General features: G+C 39.0%; 1 protein-coding gene across 1 annotated transcript in view; it reads right to left on the reverse strand.

Annotated features, from left to right (window-relative positions):
- Positions 1-4,926: 4,926 nt before the first annotated feature.
- The window catches only part of Tis11 (Tis11 zinc finger protein), a 55,933-nt gene continuing 42,117 nt past the window's right edge, over positions 4,927-18,742 (reverse strand). Inside the window, exon 2 of the mRNA XM_076441123.1 lies at positions 4,927-8,665. Within this exon, the coding sequence (XP_076297238.1) occupies positions 7,499-8,665 (1,167 nt within the window). The 3' untranslated portion in view covers positions 4,927-7,498. The remainder of the gene's footprint in view (positions 8,666-18,742) is intronic.

An 18,742-nucleotide genomic window follows, 5' to 3' on the forward strand; every position in this document is an offset into this window, starting at 1 on the left:
CTTCCAGTTCCCTTCCTCTCACTCTTTCTCTCTCTCATTCATTCAGTCTCCCTCTCTATACATCTCTCTTTTTCCCTCTCGTTCTCTTTCGTACCGTATCTTTCGTCGAACATGATCTCCCGCGCAAAATCTTTCTCGAACGACCATGTCGCGGTCGCGTCGTATCACAAGGAGAAATTAAGTATACACACTTTCGACGTTTCGATGAGAAGACCGCAGAGTGGCGACCGGGTATCCCCCGGTCTTCACGCATGCAACAAAAAGGGATGGGGTGGGGGGGGGAGAAAAAACTATATAACTCGATTGATTGGTTGGTTGGTTGGTCTCGGAGAAATGGAAGAAAATGCAAAAAAAAGAAGAAAAAACGGGTTTGCGAGGGGGTTTTTGCAAGAATGATCGGTTATATCCTCTGAGAGCCAAGAGATCGACCTGTCACATTATATATATGTATATATATATATATATATATATATATATGTATATCGTTCGTAACGCGTCCGCGGTTACATTTAATCAGCGTGTATCTGTGAAGAACGTTTGTATAAAATATTGTATAAATATATAAATACTTGATTGAAAAAATAAATATATTAAATTAAAAAAAGAGACGTAACGTAAAGTATATTATTTATTAGTATTATATTATATATGTATAAGTTGTCAAGTCTATAACACGAGATGGGTGCGAAATCAGCGTCGTTCGGTGCTACGACAAAAGTTTCCTCGCACGTTTTCTATTCGGGGATCATCGGTGTATGGTTTATAGTATGTATATGTATATTTCGATGGTTGTGCTCCACACTAAAACCGCGTTTCGTCGGAGAATTATTATGGACACCTTACGTGGGAGAGAAGTGGTCGAATGAAAATTATTCGCGGTATTATGTACACACTTCGAATGATCGTGCACGCTTCTTCTGTCCTGATGAGAGAAATAAGCGGGGAAGGTGGGGGCGAGGGGGCGACTAAGAAAACATGCATGCTTCTCTGGTTCTGTAAAAATCTATCGTCTTAAAAATGATCGTTCAAATAAATACGTAATAATATTAATTGCACTAATTAACTAAAAAGAAAAAAAAACGCATACACACTTCCTTCCTCTTTTCTTTCTCTCTTTCTCATTCGTTCGCTTCGACGTGACAATCGAAATCGCTCGCGCTTTCGCACAAAACAAAATGAAATACTCGAAAAGCCAAAGAAGCGTGCGAGCTGTTCGAATTGAAAGAACGAACCGAAGTTGATCCATGGCGATTAGTGGACAGCGGATTTCATGGGTTTATGGGAGAAACATTAGAAGGATTTACCGTGCTAGACTGATTTTACACACGTTTATGACGAAAATTAGTCTGTCCCAGTTTTGGCGTAGTAGATAGACATTGTTAAATTGATTTTACACAATTATCACGAAAATTAGTGCAATTCGAAACAGCGAAAACATTCAGAAAGAAAAGTGAAGATCCGCTGTCCAGCGAGATTAGTCGAGTATTCGAAATGAAAGTTTCCTGGCTGCACGATCGCAATAAATAATCCATGGACAACAGAGAACGAAGACGAGAAGTTTCGCCTTTGCTCGTCGCATCCGAACCACATGGATAAACTAAATATCTATTCAGGATTAAAGATGAAAACGGAAAAAGGAAGAACAAAAAAAAACACAATTGCCCACAGAGTCCAGTCTACGGAAGAATACGAAAATTTCCGCAACAGCCACGAAAGCCAAGAGCCTTCCATAAACACAGAGTCCGCGACAAAACTACCGAAGCCCGGATTGGTGGAAGAAGTAAACGGGGTTGGGATTGGTAAGACGCAACAATAAAGAGACGTACAATATCGAAAGTAACAAACGTTGAACGAGGAAACCCGTGGTGTAGCATCCCGGCGGACGCTTTCGAAACGGTGTGCTGTTGTTACTTCTTTCATCGTCGCGTCGCGCGGGGATTTTAGTCGTGGAACTCGACTGAACTCGACTCGAGAGTTTGTCGAGAGAGAACGTCTTTTCCCCGTTTCACTTCAAACGCGACAAACGAGCGTGCAATAGCGGGGGCTTGGTTTTGGAGAACGCGCGTCCAACTTGTCCTCCGGTGCCGCCCGGACCGGTCCGATCATGATCCCTGCATGATCGCGCGTCTTTTTATCAGGTTGGTGCGTATGAAATGTCCGATTTTTACCAGTGATATTAAACAAACGCAATCTTCTGTACCCAATGTATTCCATTTATGATATCGAGTTTCTTGATTGTGTATTGTGGAAGTAATAAGAGAATATGGTCATTCACGTTTCTCATTTACAATTTACAAGATTGTTATCTTGATTTTGTTGTTCTCTTGTATATGAGATGTACGATTTTTAGCAGTGACGTTGAACAAACGCAATCTTGTGTACCCAATGTATTCTATTTATGATTTCGAGTTTCTTGATTGTATTGTGGAAGTAATAAGAGAATATGGTCATTCACGTTTCTCATTTACAATTTACAAGATTGTTATCTTGATTTTGTTGTTCTCTCGTATATGAGATGTACGATTTTTAGCAGTGACGTTGAACAAACGCAATCTTGTGTACCCAATGTATTCTATTTATGATTTCGAGTTTCTTGATTGTGTTATAGAAGAAATAAGAGAATGTGGTCGCGTTCGCGTACTCCATTTACAAGATTGTTATCTGGATCTTGTAGTTCTTTTTTTTTTACCATCAACGTCTAGTAATTTAATAACCCCTTGCCTTACAATATCGTGCCAGACTCGTAACGGAGATTCTGAACAGAGTCTAATAAATATGTATGCTTTTAATTTCCTTTGAATCGAAATAAAATTCTATTTTGCTTTCGTTACTGTAGTCGGGGACCATACAGGCGTACAATAAATATGAAGTTTCTCCTTTTTCGCGAAATGAAGAATCGCAGAAAAAGTTTCAATCACTGAAATCGTAAACTAAATCGTAAGGCAAGGGTTTAATCACCAAATCTTGACCAAAACTCACGTAACGCTATCGTCAACAAGTTATTTTTCCAGATATACAAAAGAAATACGCGACAGTCGCGAACTTGAGAGATTCCAAAGTATTTAAAATAATTATGTAAAAGCAACAGCCAAGAATTAATGTATTTCTTACGAAGGAATCTTTGTAATTTTATTAATTGTGAAATGAAAAATCTAGAACTGGTTATTCGATCGATCGTGATACGTTTGGTGACGATAAATCTACAGACTATAGATATCAGGTCGTTAAGTGTGAAACTTGACAAACGAAACGCAAGTTTCAAACGAATTTGTCAAGTTTCATACTTGACGACCATTTTTCTTGATCGTTTTCTAAGAGTCGCATTCTAAAATCGGACATTTCACATGCAACAACCTAATACTTCTCTCGACAGAGCGAGAAGAAACTCTTCAGGACTTTCACTCTCCGCGCTCGGCAAACTCGGAGCCTGCCCTCCTCTCTCTCCCTCTCTCTATCTGTATTCTTGGTCTGTTTCTCCGTCTGTTCTGTGTTCCTGCGCCTGTCCGGCAGGTTTGCGCGGGCTCGTCTCGGTCCGATTGACCGTTTCGCGCGTCACACATACAGGATTTTCTAATTGACACGCGTGTCCCGTTGCCGATCGACGTTCCAAACTTCGTTAAACTTTGAATCGGATTTCTCTTTCGCGCCCGCTCGTTGTTAGATTCAACTTTTCAAAGAAGCAAACTGGAAACGAGAAGTTTTGCGCTTTAAAAATGCCGTTGAATCGCGATCAACCTGCTCACACGGAACCGTCATCTGCGTTCAAACAATTTGAAAACGGATGACAGAGTTTCCGGAGGTTGTTCGAGCGAAGCGAGAAGATATGAAATGATGTGTGGAAGGAAACAGCGTTGAAAATGCAGAAACCGTACAAGGAGAGAAGAGAGAATGACGTTACGATCGAAGAGGATCTAGAGGTGATCTAAGACGATCCGTGTGAATCGGACTGGGCCAGCGCTAGCAATAATGAGAGTAGTAGCAACAGCGGTAGTAGAAAGTCGTAGTAATAGTTTTGTAGTATAAAATAGTAATAGCAGCGGTAGTAGTAGTAGTGGTAGCAGTAATAGTGATATATTAATAATAATAGCAATAATATAGTGTGTGTTTGCATGTAGATAAGACACGGGACTAATTGACGTTAGTTCAGAGTTTTGGACGACGATCGTCGAAAGCAACCGACTACGCGAGCACTCGTAATTGATCGAATCGTTGCTAGAGGGGGGGAAAAACAAACGAAAAAATAGTAGAAAAAAGAAACAATTGACCAGATAAATAATTAATGGTGAGAATATTTTTCAAATGGATGCCGTGTGCTGTTCGTCGAAGTAGCTGGAGCTACTTCAGTTGCGACTGAGGCGTACAGTGTTGCGAATATAATAATAATATTAATAATAAAAATAATAATAGTTAATAATAATAATAATAGAATAGAATAATATTAATAAACTAAAACTATAATAACATTTGCTTTCAAGTATAAATTAAACAAAAACATTGTTTGTTTAGCATAAGAAGTGTGTGGTGTGTGTATATATACAAAATGTATTCGATTTTCAGAAACCACGTCATTTAGGCACTTTCATTTTATTTTATTTTCTTCTTCTCTCTCTCTCTCTCTCTCTCTCTCTCTCATCATTTCCTCTATGCTCTATTCTCGACGAATTCTCGAGCGAGAGAAAGAGAGAGACGGCGCGTGTGTGGCGGAAGTAAGCGTTTTTCGGCGAGAAGATCGTCACTTCGATACTTCGATCTCGATAGGCCAATCGAAAACTATACGTGTCACTTTGTGCAAGTCACGAGAGAACCTTAGAGTATCATTCCACGTTCTCTGAAACGCGGACGTCGAATGCCCGAAAAGTGATTTCTTCCGCGAAACCGGAAGCACTCTGAAAATACGCCGTCTCGCACTGCTCTCTCATTCACTCATTCTCTCTCTCTCTCTCTCTCTCTCTCTCTCTCTCTCTCTCTCTCTCTCTCTCTATCTATCTATCTATCTATCTATCTTTCGCGCGATTCAACACTCTTTCTGATCGTCCCTTACTTCCTTCTTCCTCCTTCTTCTTCTTGTTCTCACATTCTATAATAGAATATTCTTTTAATAATAGTTTATATTTCTATTGCAGTAGTTACATATCACATTTTTTTTTAACAGGAGAGAATAATGCGTGTGTACACATATGTACGTGTATACATGCATATACTACGAATTGATGACCGTTTTTACTCTCCCTCTCTCTCTCTCTCTCTCTCTCTCCCTCCTCTCTCTCTCTCTATAACCATTCACACAATCGTCATTTATCTGCTAATATCGAGGCCTGGTTTAAGGCACTACGAGAGGAAGCCACATCGATATTTTTCTACGCTACTTATATCCTGGTTTTTTTGTTGCATCAGTAAAATTGTCGACATTTCTTGTTCTTTTTCGGTAAATACGTCTTAAATATACTTTCCCCGGCAAAAGTTGGTGTTCTCGAAACCCCTCAGTTTCCGAACCTAGGCATTCTCCGCGTCAGAAAAACCGTTAAAAAAGGAATGAGCCGTCTGGAAGATGCGAGCGGTGTCGGAAAAAACCAAAAATTTTCTAGCAACCTACAAATATATCACCGACAATTCAGTTCAGTTCAAAGAAGGGGGGCGGGGCGGGGAAAGTAAACAATTGTCTCGATAAATGAAAAACTGATAAAACGATGGATTGAAAGTCAAGCGCGCGACTTCTCGCAATTATTCTGGATATCCTTCTTTGTTTTCCATCTATAAAAGTGGAAAAGAATCAAAAGTAAAAAAACGTGTGTTTGAAAAAAGGTTTTCCGTTCGAAAGACGATTCGATCGAAAGTCCTGGTGCGGACTCCCCCCGGCTATAAAATATTTTATATTTATATATGTATATATACCTAATGGCTTCGTATAACTTATCCTTAAACGAGCACGCTTTCATTCACTTACTCTCGGAGGAGGACACGTCCGTTTCCCATGCGTAATGCTTACACACACTCGCGAACCCGCACCACTTTCTCTTATTATCTTCCTTTTGCTCATTACCACATCGACTGCTCTCACCGCCGCGTCTCACCATCTTCCTCTCTTGCCTTGACTTACGCACAACACACACAGACGCACACTTTCACTCACTCTCTAACATTGGAAGACAATCGGAGTTCTTAAGCCACTTAATTTGCATAGCACGATGTTTGATTCTTGATCCGTTTTTCATGCGCTTCGTCACCGTTCCCGATACCACGTATCTCTCTTACATACACACACACTCTCTCACTCACATTCTCTCTCTCTCTCTCTCTCTCTCTCTCTCTTTCTCTCCTTTATGTCAAAATCTATGTATTTGCTTTGTTTTCTGTCTCGCACGCGAGAGAGCGCAACTTGCCCTCGCCTCCTTTTCACTCTCGAAGACAGCTTTCCCTTCCCTTCTTCTCGAACGAAGGGACTCGGAAAAGGAAAAACGCAACTAACAAAAACTGTTTTGGAATATTGCAACGTTTCACCTGCCCCGGATCGAACGACGCTTCGCGAGCTTCCTCGCGGATCCTCGGCGGGAAAGAGAAAATCGACCAGCAAGAAACGGACACACGCTGGCCGCGCCGGTGTCGGGGAAACGAGTCGGGGACCTGGTCTAGGTCCAACAGAGATCAAAGAACAACTTGCTCGAGGAAAGTTACAATTCGGAAGAAACTTGGACGCGTCCCTCTCTCGTTTCACCGACTGCTGACCCTTGCTCTGTCGGGAGAGATATATCTCTCTCTCTCTCTCTCTCTTTCTCCGGCCACACTTGAATTTTTCCGCGAGGATTCTCACGCGAGAGCGGGTCGAGACATCCGGGCTGATATACGATCTCGACTTTTCCGCTAAATTGAACGTAAACCTAAAGTAAAGAAGAAAAAAAGAGAAGAAAACGGCTCTGGTGGTCAGAGTCAGGCTGTGACTGACGCTATTAATGCAGTTAAGAGTAATGATGATATTTAGTGTCGAATAGCGATATTACTGATAACGTTATTAATAATTATATTATTAAAAATTGTAGCGGTAATAATAATAATAATAATAATAATAATAATAATAATAATAATAATAATAATAATCAAGACGATTATGATAAAAAGGAAGAGATGATTGCTTAAAGAACGAGAATAAAATGTCTAACGTGTTCTACGAACAGAAAAGAAACGCTTAAATAAGAAGCCGAGTTCGTTGGAGAGGAAGATCGCGTCCCACGGGGGTGGGGGGGAAATGTGGTCTCAAATGTTTAAAAAAAAGAAAAAAGGAAATGTTTTCCTCAAGTCGGTGGGAGAGTACGTCCTCTCTCCCTCACGTTCTCCTGTCTTTTTTTTCGGGTAGATATATAAATTATCGTGTTTCTCGGGTCCGAAGCTCTTTGTCTCCTTTGGACGTCTTAGGCGAGCCGTCTCTATCTCGATCTTCGAGCGAATAAATTTGAAAAATATACCAAAGAGTCTCTCGAAGGGACTTGTGTGTGGGGTTAGCACCTTACTGAAGCTTCATGTTCTCGAAATCGCCGAGGGTGCTGCTGATCCTGTTGAAAACAGGCAGTCTGGAGTCGGCGTTCGGCGACAACGGTGATGGTGTTCTCGGTGTAAGCTCGTCGGAGCTGAGAGGACTGCACATGCTGTTCGTCCGTGGACTGGGACTTTGTCTTGTGGCGAGAAGCCCAAAATCCTGGCTGAAGCTGAACGCGGTGGTGGGTAAGCTGAGGGACGGCTGTTGACTGCAATCGTCGCTGAAGAAGCTGGCCATCGAGTTCGTCGGCGACTGGCTGAGGCTCGAGGACGGCGAGATCGAGTCTCCGGTGCTGCCCAGCGAGAACGTCGGGCTCAGATTGAGCGGCTTCGGCCTGGTGGCGCCGATAACCGAGCTGACGCCCGTCGAGCCGGTCTGATGATGGTGATGGTGGTGGTGGTGGTGGTGATGCTGAGTGGTGGTCAAACTCAACGAGTTCGTTCTGAGCAGCGGCGGTGGGTTGTACGCGTTGTTGCTGTTGCTGTTGCTGTTGTTGCATAAGCTCAACGAGTTGGTTCTCATGAGACTTGGCGTCGCTGCAGCTGCCGCCGCGGCGACTTGCGGCGAGGCGACGATCTGCTCGAGAAGACTGACACTGTTCACGGTTAGATTGACGTTGGAACCGTTGCAATTGTTACCAGCTCCAGCTCCAGCCGCAGCCGCAGCCGCCGCGCTCAACAACGGGTTCAGCCCCATGATGTTCGGTTGCGTCGATCCCAATTGCGCGCTTACTTTTTGATTGTGGATCCGTGCTTCCTCGAAGTTGTGAATGAAATGGCACCGTGGTCCGTACGGACAGAAACCGATCGTGTGGAACGTACGGCACAGCTCGGTTTTATATTTCGGATGGCGGGCAAGATTGCGCAACTCGCTGTAGCCGTGCGCGAACTGACACTTGTCGCCATATTTGCAGGTACCGCTTTCCTCGAATGGTCGGCACAACTCGGTTTTGTAGCGAGAGGTTGGCTCACTCGCGCTGCGATCTAGTTTACGATGCTGTTCGATCAAAGTGGTTACCAGCGAGGTGTAGCTGCGACGAAGGGGCGCGTGTCCACCATTATTACCGGTCGTGCCGTTGCCGGAGTTGTTCGTCGGCGACGTAGACGACACTTCCTTCGTCTTCGCGGTAGCCGCATTCTGTAACAGAAAAACCAAACATTCTTCAAATAATATTCCTTATAGAATTATAACTAGACTGCGGATCTCTCTTCATGCAAAATCAAAAATGTTTGCATCGATCGCAAGACACACAGCAGCCAAATACAAATTTCTTTCTCCCTTTAATCGTCTTAATAAGCTGAAATTAATACACAGATGTCCTTGAATCTTCCTGATTCGTTCACTGCTTTAAATTGTACGTGCCCATTCTTTGTCGCAAATGCATAAAATCCGTAGTCTAATTATAACCTCGAAGCGAAATAATTATAAAGATTCGAGACATCTCGAAATGGCGCGTTAAAACGGCGAACTACTTTGTGATGAAATATTGTTCTCTAATTCTTTATTGTGTAATTGTATTTATCACGAGCGAATCACTGATACGAGCACAAAGAATCGTACTATGAGCACGTAGATCAGCGTTATCTGTCTGCCGAGGCTCTGTACAACGGTGATTTAACGCTACGCCATTCTTCGATGCCTCGAGTAACATAAATCCGAGCTGAATTACAGTTGATTGCTAGGCTGATTGCTGTACATCTATAATACAATGAATGTTCGAACAATACATCTTTCACCCAAAAACGCAAGTGGCCGTACACAATTACGCCATCCGCCAGCTTTACGTAATCGAATAATAGGTAGACGCAGTGGCGCGCGTTACCCTATGGCCTATGGGCAACTTGGGCAAATGCCCGGGGCCCCAAGCAAAAGGGAGCCAATCCAAGATCCAAATTCTACGTTTTTCTCGTAAAGTTATTTAGTTGGAGTTAGGGGCACCGAAATTCTACTTTGCCCAAGGCCCCGACTAGTTATAACGCGCTACTGGGTAGACGTAAATCCTTGGTCATCCTTGAAATTCTCCAACAATTTTATATTTCATCTACTCAATTCTGCTACGGATGCATAAAGATCCGCAATCTAGTGATCATAGTAGAAAAGAAAAATTACAGAGATTAGATAGGAGATTAAGATTTATAACTAATTTAAGTAGAAATGAGCATCATCAGTCGCAGAGCGTGCGTTTCCTGATGAAAATTAATATTATAGTAAGAATTAAAAAATTTCTTAAAATATACATTTACCAATTAAAAAGTTTCGACATCCACATATTTAATATTAAAATAATAAATTATATCATTTCATCATAATTTAAGGGTTTCCGATTATCCGAGGAAAAAATGTTTTAAACAGAAATTGAACAGTATTTAAACATCTACAAACTTCTCTATGTATTATATATAAAATGTCGAAAAAAAATTTCTTTTTAATCCAATTTAATTTATATTAAAAGTTGGAGATTTATACTTATATTCAAGATTAGATTTATATTAAAAGTTACATTAATTTATATGTCCAAGTTGGAGATCTTTTAAAATCGTGATCTAAAAGGCAGACGCTTTCCAATGCTAATTAAACCATTAAATTAGTTCGCGCGATGCGTGCCAGAAATGTTGAATAGCAACGTGGAAACGTCAACAACTGTAGATTATTTTGAAATAGAGAAAACCCGAATAGCTGTAGTCTGACAATGAGTCTAGAATAAATCACGCTACACGCTCAGGTATAAGGGAAGAGACAAAGGTTCGACACTTTAGGACGGAGAAAGCCCGAAATTCATGGAACGTGGAACTCTACCTGAAACCTACAAATACACGGGCATAGAACAAACGTCCTTTGGAAACAATCTAATCGTACGGTATTTTGAACAGGCCAAGAAATCTGATGGGCAGGAAACCTGAAGGACTATCGGTAGGACTAAACCATAAAACTAACTTTCCACATCTCGGGTATTCTCCGAACTGTTCTTGAAGAGGAACCATTGTTTCGTGAAATATTTTCGGAGCATGGCTAAACAACCAGAGAGTATTAGATTGTAACATTCATAATCAATCTTAACTCCTTGTACTATTATTTATTTTCTGGTTATAGTGATCGGTAGACTGCTGATCAGGAATAACGTAAAAATTGATTTCATCCCTTAACGACTTTGTTACTTTAAAAACAACATTACAACATTCTTAAATTTTTTAAAGGTTTTACTGTTTTATATTTCGTCCGATTAATTTCTTCATGATACAATAGCATTTTTAAATTCTTAATGATGTTACTGTCTTAAATTGTGTTGTATAATTTTTGGCTTAACACATGCTTATAAACAAGTCTGATAATGTTCAGGTTAATTTGATAGGAGAAAACTGTAACACGAAGCATACCGTCTTCAAATAACTCCTCAAGCATCATAATAATAATTGTAAAATAAGAATTCTTCTTCTTAAAACAAAGATAACACCCTCCTGATTGATATTAGATTAAGTGAGATGTAACGCCGACTTTTTAATGCAATGTTTCACTATGCTATATGAATTGCACCATTTGAATCGTACCACTGTGAACACTACTATGTACTGCTTCCTTCTAAGCAAATTCTTAAAAAAGAACAAAAATGATTCATGTTTCATGATCGCTGAATCATCGCTAAAGTGTGGTAATCAAGTAACGTTTCTTTTCCGATAGACCAAAGTGCAAACATCGTTAGCGAACGTTTCGAAACAACAGTAAGCTGTAGGTACCTATTTTGCGAGCTGCAATCTAAATGACAGGATAGAATAAGAACTTCTGAAGATTTCTGTCATCAGGACATTGTATAATAGAAAATCAACGTACACTGTCGGCCAAAAGTTTCGAATCACTTGCTGATGTTTGTAAAAATCGGATATATCGATAAATTTTCAAGTGATCCATCGTTATATCAAATATTAACTAGTTGTATAATATTTCCAAACAGATTTCAGCATTTTCTTGTAATGCTCTTGTATAGTTTATGCACCCAGTGTAAGACAACGCTCGGAATGCACTTTTGGCAACTTCTACAAGAAGCATGGGAAAATATCAAATCAGAAACATTCGAAAAAATAATTGCCAGGATGTTCTGAACATGTCAGGCTGTTATTAAAAATAAAGGCGGTTTTTTAATGAAAAAGCAATTTGGAAATACGCGTTCCTTGTTTAAAAAAAAATGATACAAAATGAAAAACATACTGCTTGTACGTTTTATGACAAGTTAATCTTCCTTGGTTGTTCTAAAGGCATTCAGTTCTTCTTATAAACCTCCTGTTTCGCTGAATTTGCCCCGTGATTTTAAACTCTTGGCCGGGAGTGTATATACACAATGTGAAAATCGACGTTTCACAAAATAAAAATGTTCTACCTGAATTACAACAAAGTGGAGTGAAATAAATATTAATTTTCTTTCTTAATATGTCTAATAGGTTGTGAAAATAACATAGCAGTACGTCTTAAATTGCATCTATTCATTATTGTCATAAATGCATGAAATCCGCTGTATTTATGCATTTATGGCTTCCGAAAATTTTCAAAAAAAGCTAGAACATATAATTCGACAGAATCTATAATTTGTATATATAATTTGTATTTATTTCAGATCTGCACAGGCTACTTCCACTGGAAACAAGATTCTATTTCATTGCGCTTTCTTAATATTCGTCTACATAAATCGAAAATTGCACAAACATCCGCAGTCTAATTAGAACAAAACGTAAACTCGCTTTACATTTTTGCAAGATCGTTAAATTGTACATTTATTTGCGTTTGAATTTATTCGGAAGAAGAAGAATCTCTACAACGAATAGTGCCTTTGTGTCGTGCATGTTCACACTATTACTAGCCAGCGTTTTGCTTGTGAATAGTAAATATTAGAAAAAAATGTAAGAGGACAAACTATTGGGTTGGCAAATAAGTTCGTTCGGTTTTTTACATTGGAATAAATCACAAAAACCGAACGAACTTAGTTGCCAACCCACAATAGTAGTTTTTAAATAAATTTTTGTGTTTATACTATTTTGTTAGATATGTATGGAGGTGACCTTCAATTTTTTAAATGGAATGCTGTATATTCTTTCCGTATATTGTACAGTGACGTTCAAGGTCATGCAAGGTCAGAAATGGAATAAACATGCACAAGGAAGTCGTATTGAACATTTACTGTAAGCCTCTCCAATAAAGAATACATACTTGTAAACACATTGGTATGAAATGTTCAAAATGTTTCTTCCTTGAAGGTCATGCAAGGTCTAGAAAACTTCGTCTAAATAGACACGCGCTTTCGTGTGTTATAAAAAAATATACAGCATTCCATTTAAAAAATTGAAGGTCACGTAAGACACGTGCCGCACGATTATTATAAATTTATATCCCGAAAGCAAACGCGACTCAAATAAATCTTGAAAAGAATCGAAACGTTGATTTTGTTTGATAATTAGCAGAATTGCTTCATAATCTGTAGTAAACGATCGAACCGTTGCGCCGAAAGCATTTAACATTTAAAAACAGTATAAACACGAAAAAATACACGCTCCATTGTGTCGCATTTAAAAAGACAGCATGTACTACTTTTTCCCACTTTCATTCTTTTCTAATATGTACTATTTACAAGAAAAAAGGCTAGTAATAGTGTGAACAACCTCTGTATACAGAGTTAGATGAAAGGAAAAAATGTATTTTATAAATTTACATAAACGCTGCTTCCTCGCGCTGTACCTTCTGTATATCCACAGAACTTTGGCAATGAACATAATTCATAATAGAAGTTTTACGAGAAGCTGCTTACATAATTCGTCGAGAAGTATTTCGTGTTTGGAAGAACTCGGAAAATATGTTTATTGTATTTTTCTTATGCGCGGACACACCCGCGCGAGAAATAATTACTGCCGCCGGTTAAATATCCTGCTTGATCGTAGATGAGAAGGAAAAATCAAAGATTCACATCGACTCTCACGTACGCTTGGAAATTTCCACGAGCCTGAATACCTGCTACTGTACACACGGACGCGTCATCGCGCCACACGATACACGAGATACACGAACACGGTCGTTCTCGCAATTAGTCTCGGCGGTGCCCAGGTATTAATGCAACGAGACACACACACACACAGAGATGATGTCGCAAGTGTTGGTATTCCGTAGTCATCAACGTGCAACGGCTATTTACTGTGCTGGTATCAATGTGAACGTGGCACACGTACACTCCGGGACAAAAAGATAGCATCGTCTGTTTTTTTTATCATCTGTTAGAATATACTCGGGGCGTGCGAGTACTCGAAATTTCGCGAATTTATTCGGGGTCGAGTCGAGATCCCGAAAGTTCATGAAGTCCAAGGCTGTTACTTTTCCGAAGCTTCGACTCTTCGAAGATTCGAAGGAACGAAGGGAACTGCGAAGTTTCGAAGTTTTCGAAGCGGTTTTCGAAGGCTACGCATATTCAAGTTAAAGGAAGAACAATATTGAATTACACGAATACCAAAAGTTGAAAATAGAAGCCGAAAAGTTATTATGAGCTTGTTAAAAAATTGAAGTTTTAAATATACATATAAATTTATATTCTTAATTAATAGTTTTAATGTGGTGAAAATATACTTACACGAATACCAAAAGTTGAAAATAGAAGCCGAAAAGTTATTATGAGCTTGTTAAAAAATTGAAGTTTTGAATATACATATAAATTTATATTTTTCATTAATAGTTCTAATGTGGTGAAAATATAATTGTATATCGATACTCTAAGTCTTTCAATATTTTCGCTATCTTAAATTGCTCATTTTTGTCATAAATGCGTAAAATCTAGTCTAGTAATTACTAGACTTTTGAATGAATCGAAAGAGAACGAGATACTTTATTATGGCAACGTTTCAATGAGTAGGAGAGCAAGACCGAACCGACCCACCGGTTTAGCAGGCTTTCTCCGCTCCGCTCCGGTGCGGTGGGCGGTCGCCAACCGAGGGCCAATGGCCGTTCGAAAACTGTTAATGTAATTAGAAACACGGCAATCTATCTATTATTTTTATTATTTATTTTTGATTTTATTGCTCCGATTTTGTATTATTCCTGTCTTGCTCGTTATGCTGTTTTACAGAGCGTTGCGAGGTCGCTTGACCGTCAGAAGTGTGTAAAAACTATTCGTACTCCCTTGAAAAACTAATTTACTTTTTCAAGATTGGACTAAAGGGGCTCAGCTTTTTCAAGTGTTGGAAGGATTGATTTACTAAGTAATGCGTAATTATTTTAAGTAATTATTTTTCTCTAAATTGTCACATTGGTCAAAACTGTGAATAAAATGGTAGATAAAAAGGTCACGATTTTTTAGTTTTTCTTTTGTCTGTAATGAAAATTTAGAATGCGCCAAGGTTGCTATGAAATATAATTCATTGAAAACAGCAATAAAATGATTTACTCGTTGGCTAATAAACTAATCCTTCTTAACATCTGAGAGAGATCCAAACAGTTTGGTCGACATTTCAAAAAGTTCTACATTTTTTAAGAGTGTATACTGTCTACACGGCCTGTATTTACAAGTGTGTTCGTTCCAGGAATCTTTTGAGACGGAAAATAAATACATGTTACGAAACGCCATTTTCGAAAGATACTACACAAATGTAGATATAATATATTCTAAATAGACCTCGTAATCATTTGAATCAATATCATTTGGAAACAGTCGTGGTTACGTCATCAGAGGAGGATATAAATACGTGAGTATAAAAAATGAAGCAATTATGTTTAGAACGAGGGAACACATACATGCTAAACCGTATGTTGACGTAGCATGTTCTCGATGTACCTATTTAATTTCGCACTTATATTTCGCAAGTATAATACGGTTCGTAGCGTATCGTAGCTTTTCCTAGATTTTACTTTTTCTACATACACACGTACTCTACGGCTCATAAGTCTTAGGACACCTCTGGTTTTTAGTTGAACCTTTAACTGTATAGTAACTACATAATATAAATATAATATGATTAGACTGCGGATCTTTGGACGCAATCAATGCAAAACATTTTTATTTTGCATAAAATTCCGCGCAGTCTAATCACAATCGCTACAAGATTTCGATCCAATTCGATGCTTGAATGACAAAAGAAAAAACATTCCCCTTTAAAGTTTTAGTTTACGAGATTAGGTCTGAATTAAATTTGGATTTCAAGACTTTTTAGATCTTCAAGAGTTCTAAGCTTCGAATTATGTTGGAAGCGATTCGAATTTTTCGTCATAAACATTGGATCGAAGCGATTCGAAGTGTTTCTCATCGCTACCTATAACTAAAATATTGCAGATTTCCACATGTGTCAATTAGGGCAAGCCGTTACGGTGTCCCCTATACTTTTAGAATGTTCATCAGTAGTCTGACTACTGTGAGAATGTAGAAAGGTGAGAAACGTCGGGCAGGGTGACTGTCAAAGCACAAAGCGAAAGTCAAACACGAGTTGTTCACCGCGTAATATTGTACTGTGACGACCGGACTAGGGATTGCAATCCCGCGATACGGGATCCCGCGTCATTAGTCCAGTCAACGAAAAATCGTAGAGGAAAATGGAAGGAACACAATTTTCAACTTTGGGACTTTGTTTGGACTAGTTAGGAGGTAAACATACTACAAGTCCCCACTCCTAGGAGGTGAGCGGGTGCAGGGGGCACGTAGAAGATCCCTTTTTCGGTTTTCCGCTTATATTTCGGAAACTATGTGCCCCCTGCACCCCGCTCACCTACTAGGAGTGGGGACTTTTAGTATTTTTACCTCCTAACTAGTCCAAACAAAGTCCCAAAATTAAAAATTGTGTTCCTTCCATTTTCCTCTACGATTTTTCGTTGACTGGACTAATGACGCGGGATTGCAATCCCTAGACCGGACGCGAATCCAGGGTGAAAAGCTTGGCTGGAGGAGAGAAAGTGGCCCGTAAACGTAAACGGACACGTGTGTAATTCCCGGCAAACGCAACGTAACTACCAGCGAACAGCCAGCGATTCGGTGAAATGATGCTCGCGGGCAATGTGCTTATCCGCGGGAAAATGAATTCAGCGAAAGTCCGATTCGGAAGCTGACGCGCCGCGCCAAGCCACGCAACCTTCATATTTTTTAGACTTTGTTGTATCATCGATCTTTTACCGCTGCACAGTGCGGCATGAAATGGACAAAAATCAAAATAATCATGGTTCGATTCTAATCTAATTATCCAACAAAATCGTCAATCGATAAGTATGGAATGTGTATGTAAAAAGTAGTATCCAAGAAAATCAATAGGGGATCAGTAACAGCCAAGAGTTTATTGTAGTATAAATACTAAAAAGTTAGATTACTCGTGCCCTAATTGCTCTTTTAGGTTCGTTTTTGTTTTAAACTGTTTGTTACAACTTAGGTATGGAGAATTCGACCAGAGGTATGAATAATTTTAACTGACAATTTAGGAATTGCGTTTTTTCCTTAAAATGCAATTTACAAAAAAAAAACGGTTCAAAACATCCTGTAATTTTGGCTGTTCTGTATCAACAAGATGTTGTGGTACATTGCTATATAATTATTTTCTGCGATAAATTGCAAGACTCGATGTTATTTAATTTTTCGAGAAATGCATTCGTAATCGCGATTTGGTTGAAGCTTGGATGTCCGAACACACTTATTCCCAGAAATTATCAAAAGTTAGACAAAAACTCTGTTCTCTATTAAACGTGAACGTTATACATATGTATCACACGAAGTGGAAAAGAGAAAGAAGATTACCATTATTTCCTTTACTAATAAAAAATACGGTGGTGTGTATTGTCAAATAATTATGCATTATAGTTAGATATAATTAAATTTAACCATACAATTAAAAAATATTTCGAACAAAAGTTGTACAGTATACAGTTGACAACAAATTGCAATAACAACTAATCATAAAAAACTCTTCATTAAAAAAAAAAAATAAGAATAAACTTTTATTACTAATGGAACCTTATATTTTTGGTGCATTAATCGATGCATCATTGTATTCCCTTTAAAAAATTATTAAGATACTTAGGTCAAAAATTGATTAGTTTAGAAGTTATGATTTTTGTCTCGAATGCCCATTTACATGCCGCACTGTGCGCTGTGTCAATTTGGCACCAAAGGGGCACAAATTCAGTTCGCGAAGTGAGGGACGGGGGGATGAGGGTTAATAACTCGTCAACAAAGCCGCGGAGAAGATTTCCGCAAAGGAAAAAGTCGCTTCAAATGGCCTCAGGAATCAGCCTTTTGAAGGAAGTATGTACAATACTTTTGGAACACCCTGTGTGTGTGTGCGCAGTGTGGAAGGCGACCCAAATTTGTAGGAGCACATTGTGAGGAAAATCAAGGTTGAGTGGTTCGCGTGAAACGATCGTGAAGTGAGAGAAAGCCCCGACACACGTATTAGCGTTTCGAGTACGCTTTGAAATTGTTCCAACTAATGAGTTAACCTTTTGCACTCGAATGGCGACTGTAAGGCGCCAGTAAAAATGGCCACACCATTATTCAAAACAGTTTCAATATTATTGAATTCGTCTGTTTCCTATAAATTGTGAAAAGCTCAACTGTTACATGAGAAAACTGGTTAAATTTCATGTGCACAATGTAAAAAAGATACACACAGAATAAAAATGTTCTGAGTAGAAAGAAATGATTTTGGTTTTCGAATTAAAATTGCTTCGAGTGCAAAGGGTTAACAAGGAATTAAAGTAACGCACAACGCATACGGAGTGGAACACGTACGGAAGAACAGCCAACGCATTCTTGATAACATTGATAAATGCATGAATAACGCTGTTTGAAGTAACAGACGAAACGATACCAACATAATCTGACGCATTCGTTCAATGTTACTTCCTTTGTTCCTTGTTCGTTCCATGGATTTTTACCGGTTTAATGTGTACGTGGAGAAAAATCAATTTTTCTTGAATAATTCGCCATGTAAATGCGTCTTTGCCACTTGAATAATCATGGCGAGTTACCTGTCGTTTTATCAGGTTTCGTTAGTTTTAATGTCAACGGATTTTTTAGCGTTATACTAACTAAAGTCGATAGAACTACTATGCATAAATCTTCAAACAATGTTCTGTGTAAATAAAGGAATTTAATCTGTAACGACATTGTCTATGAACAACGTACATATTTTAGATGTTCCCATTAACGTGTACCGTCAAGTATATTTTCATTAATCGAATAAACGTAGATGTTTATGTTTCAATTGTAATATAGTA

This window comes from Lasioglossum baleicum, chromosome 16, assembly GCF_051020765.1.
Source record: "Lasioglossum baleicum chromosome 16, iyLasBale1, whole genome shotgun sequence".
Classification (NCBI taxonomy): Eukaryota; Metazoa; Arthropoda; class Insecta; order Hymenoptera; family Halictidae; genus Lasioglossum; species Lasioglossum baleicum.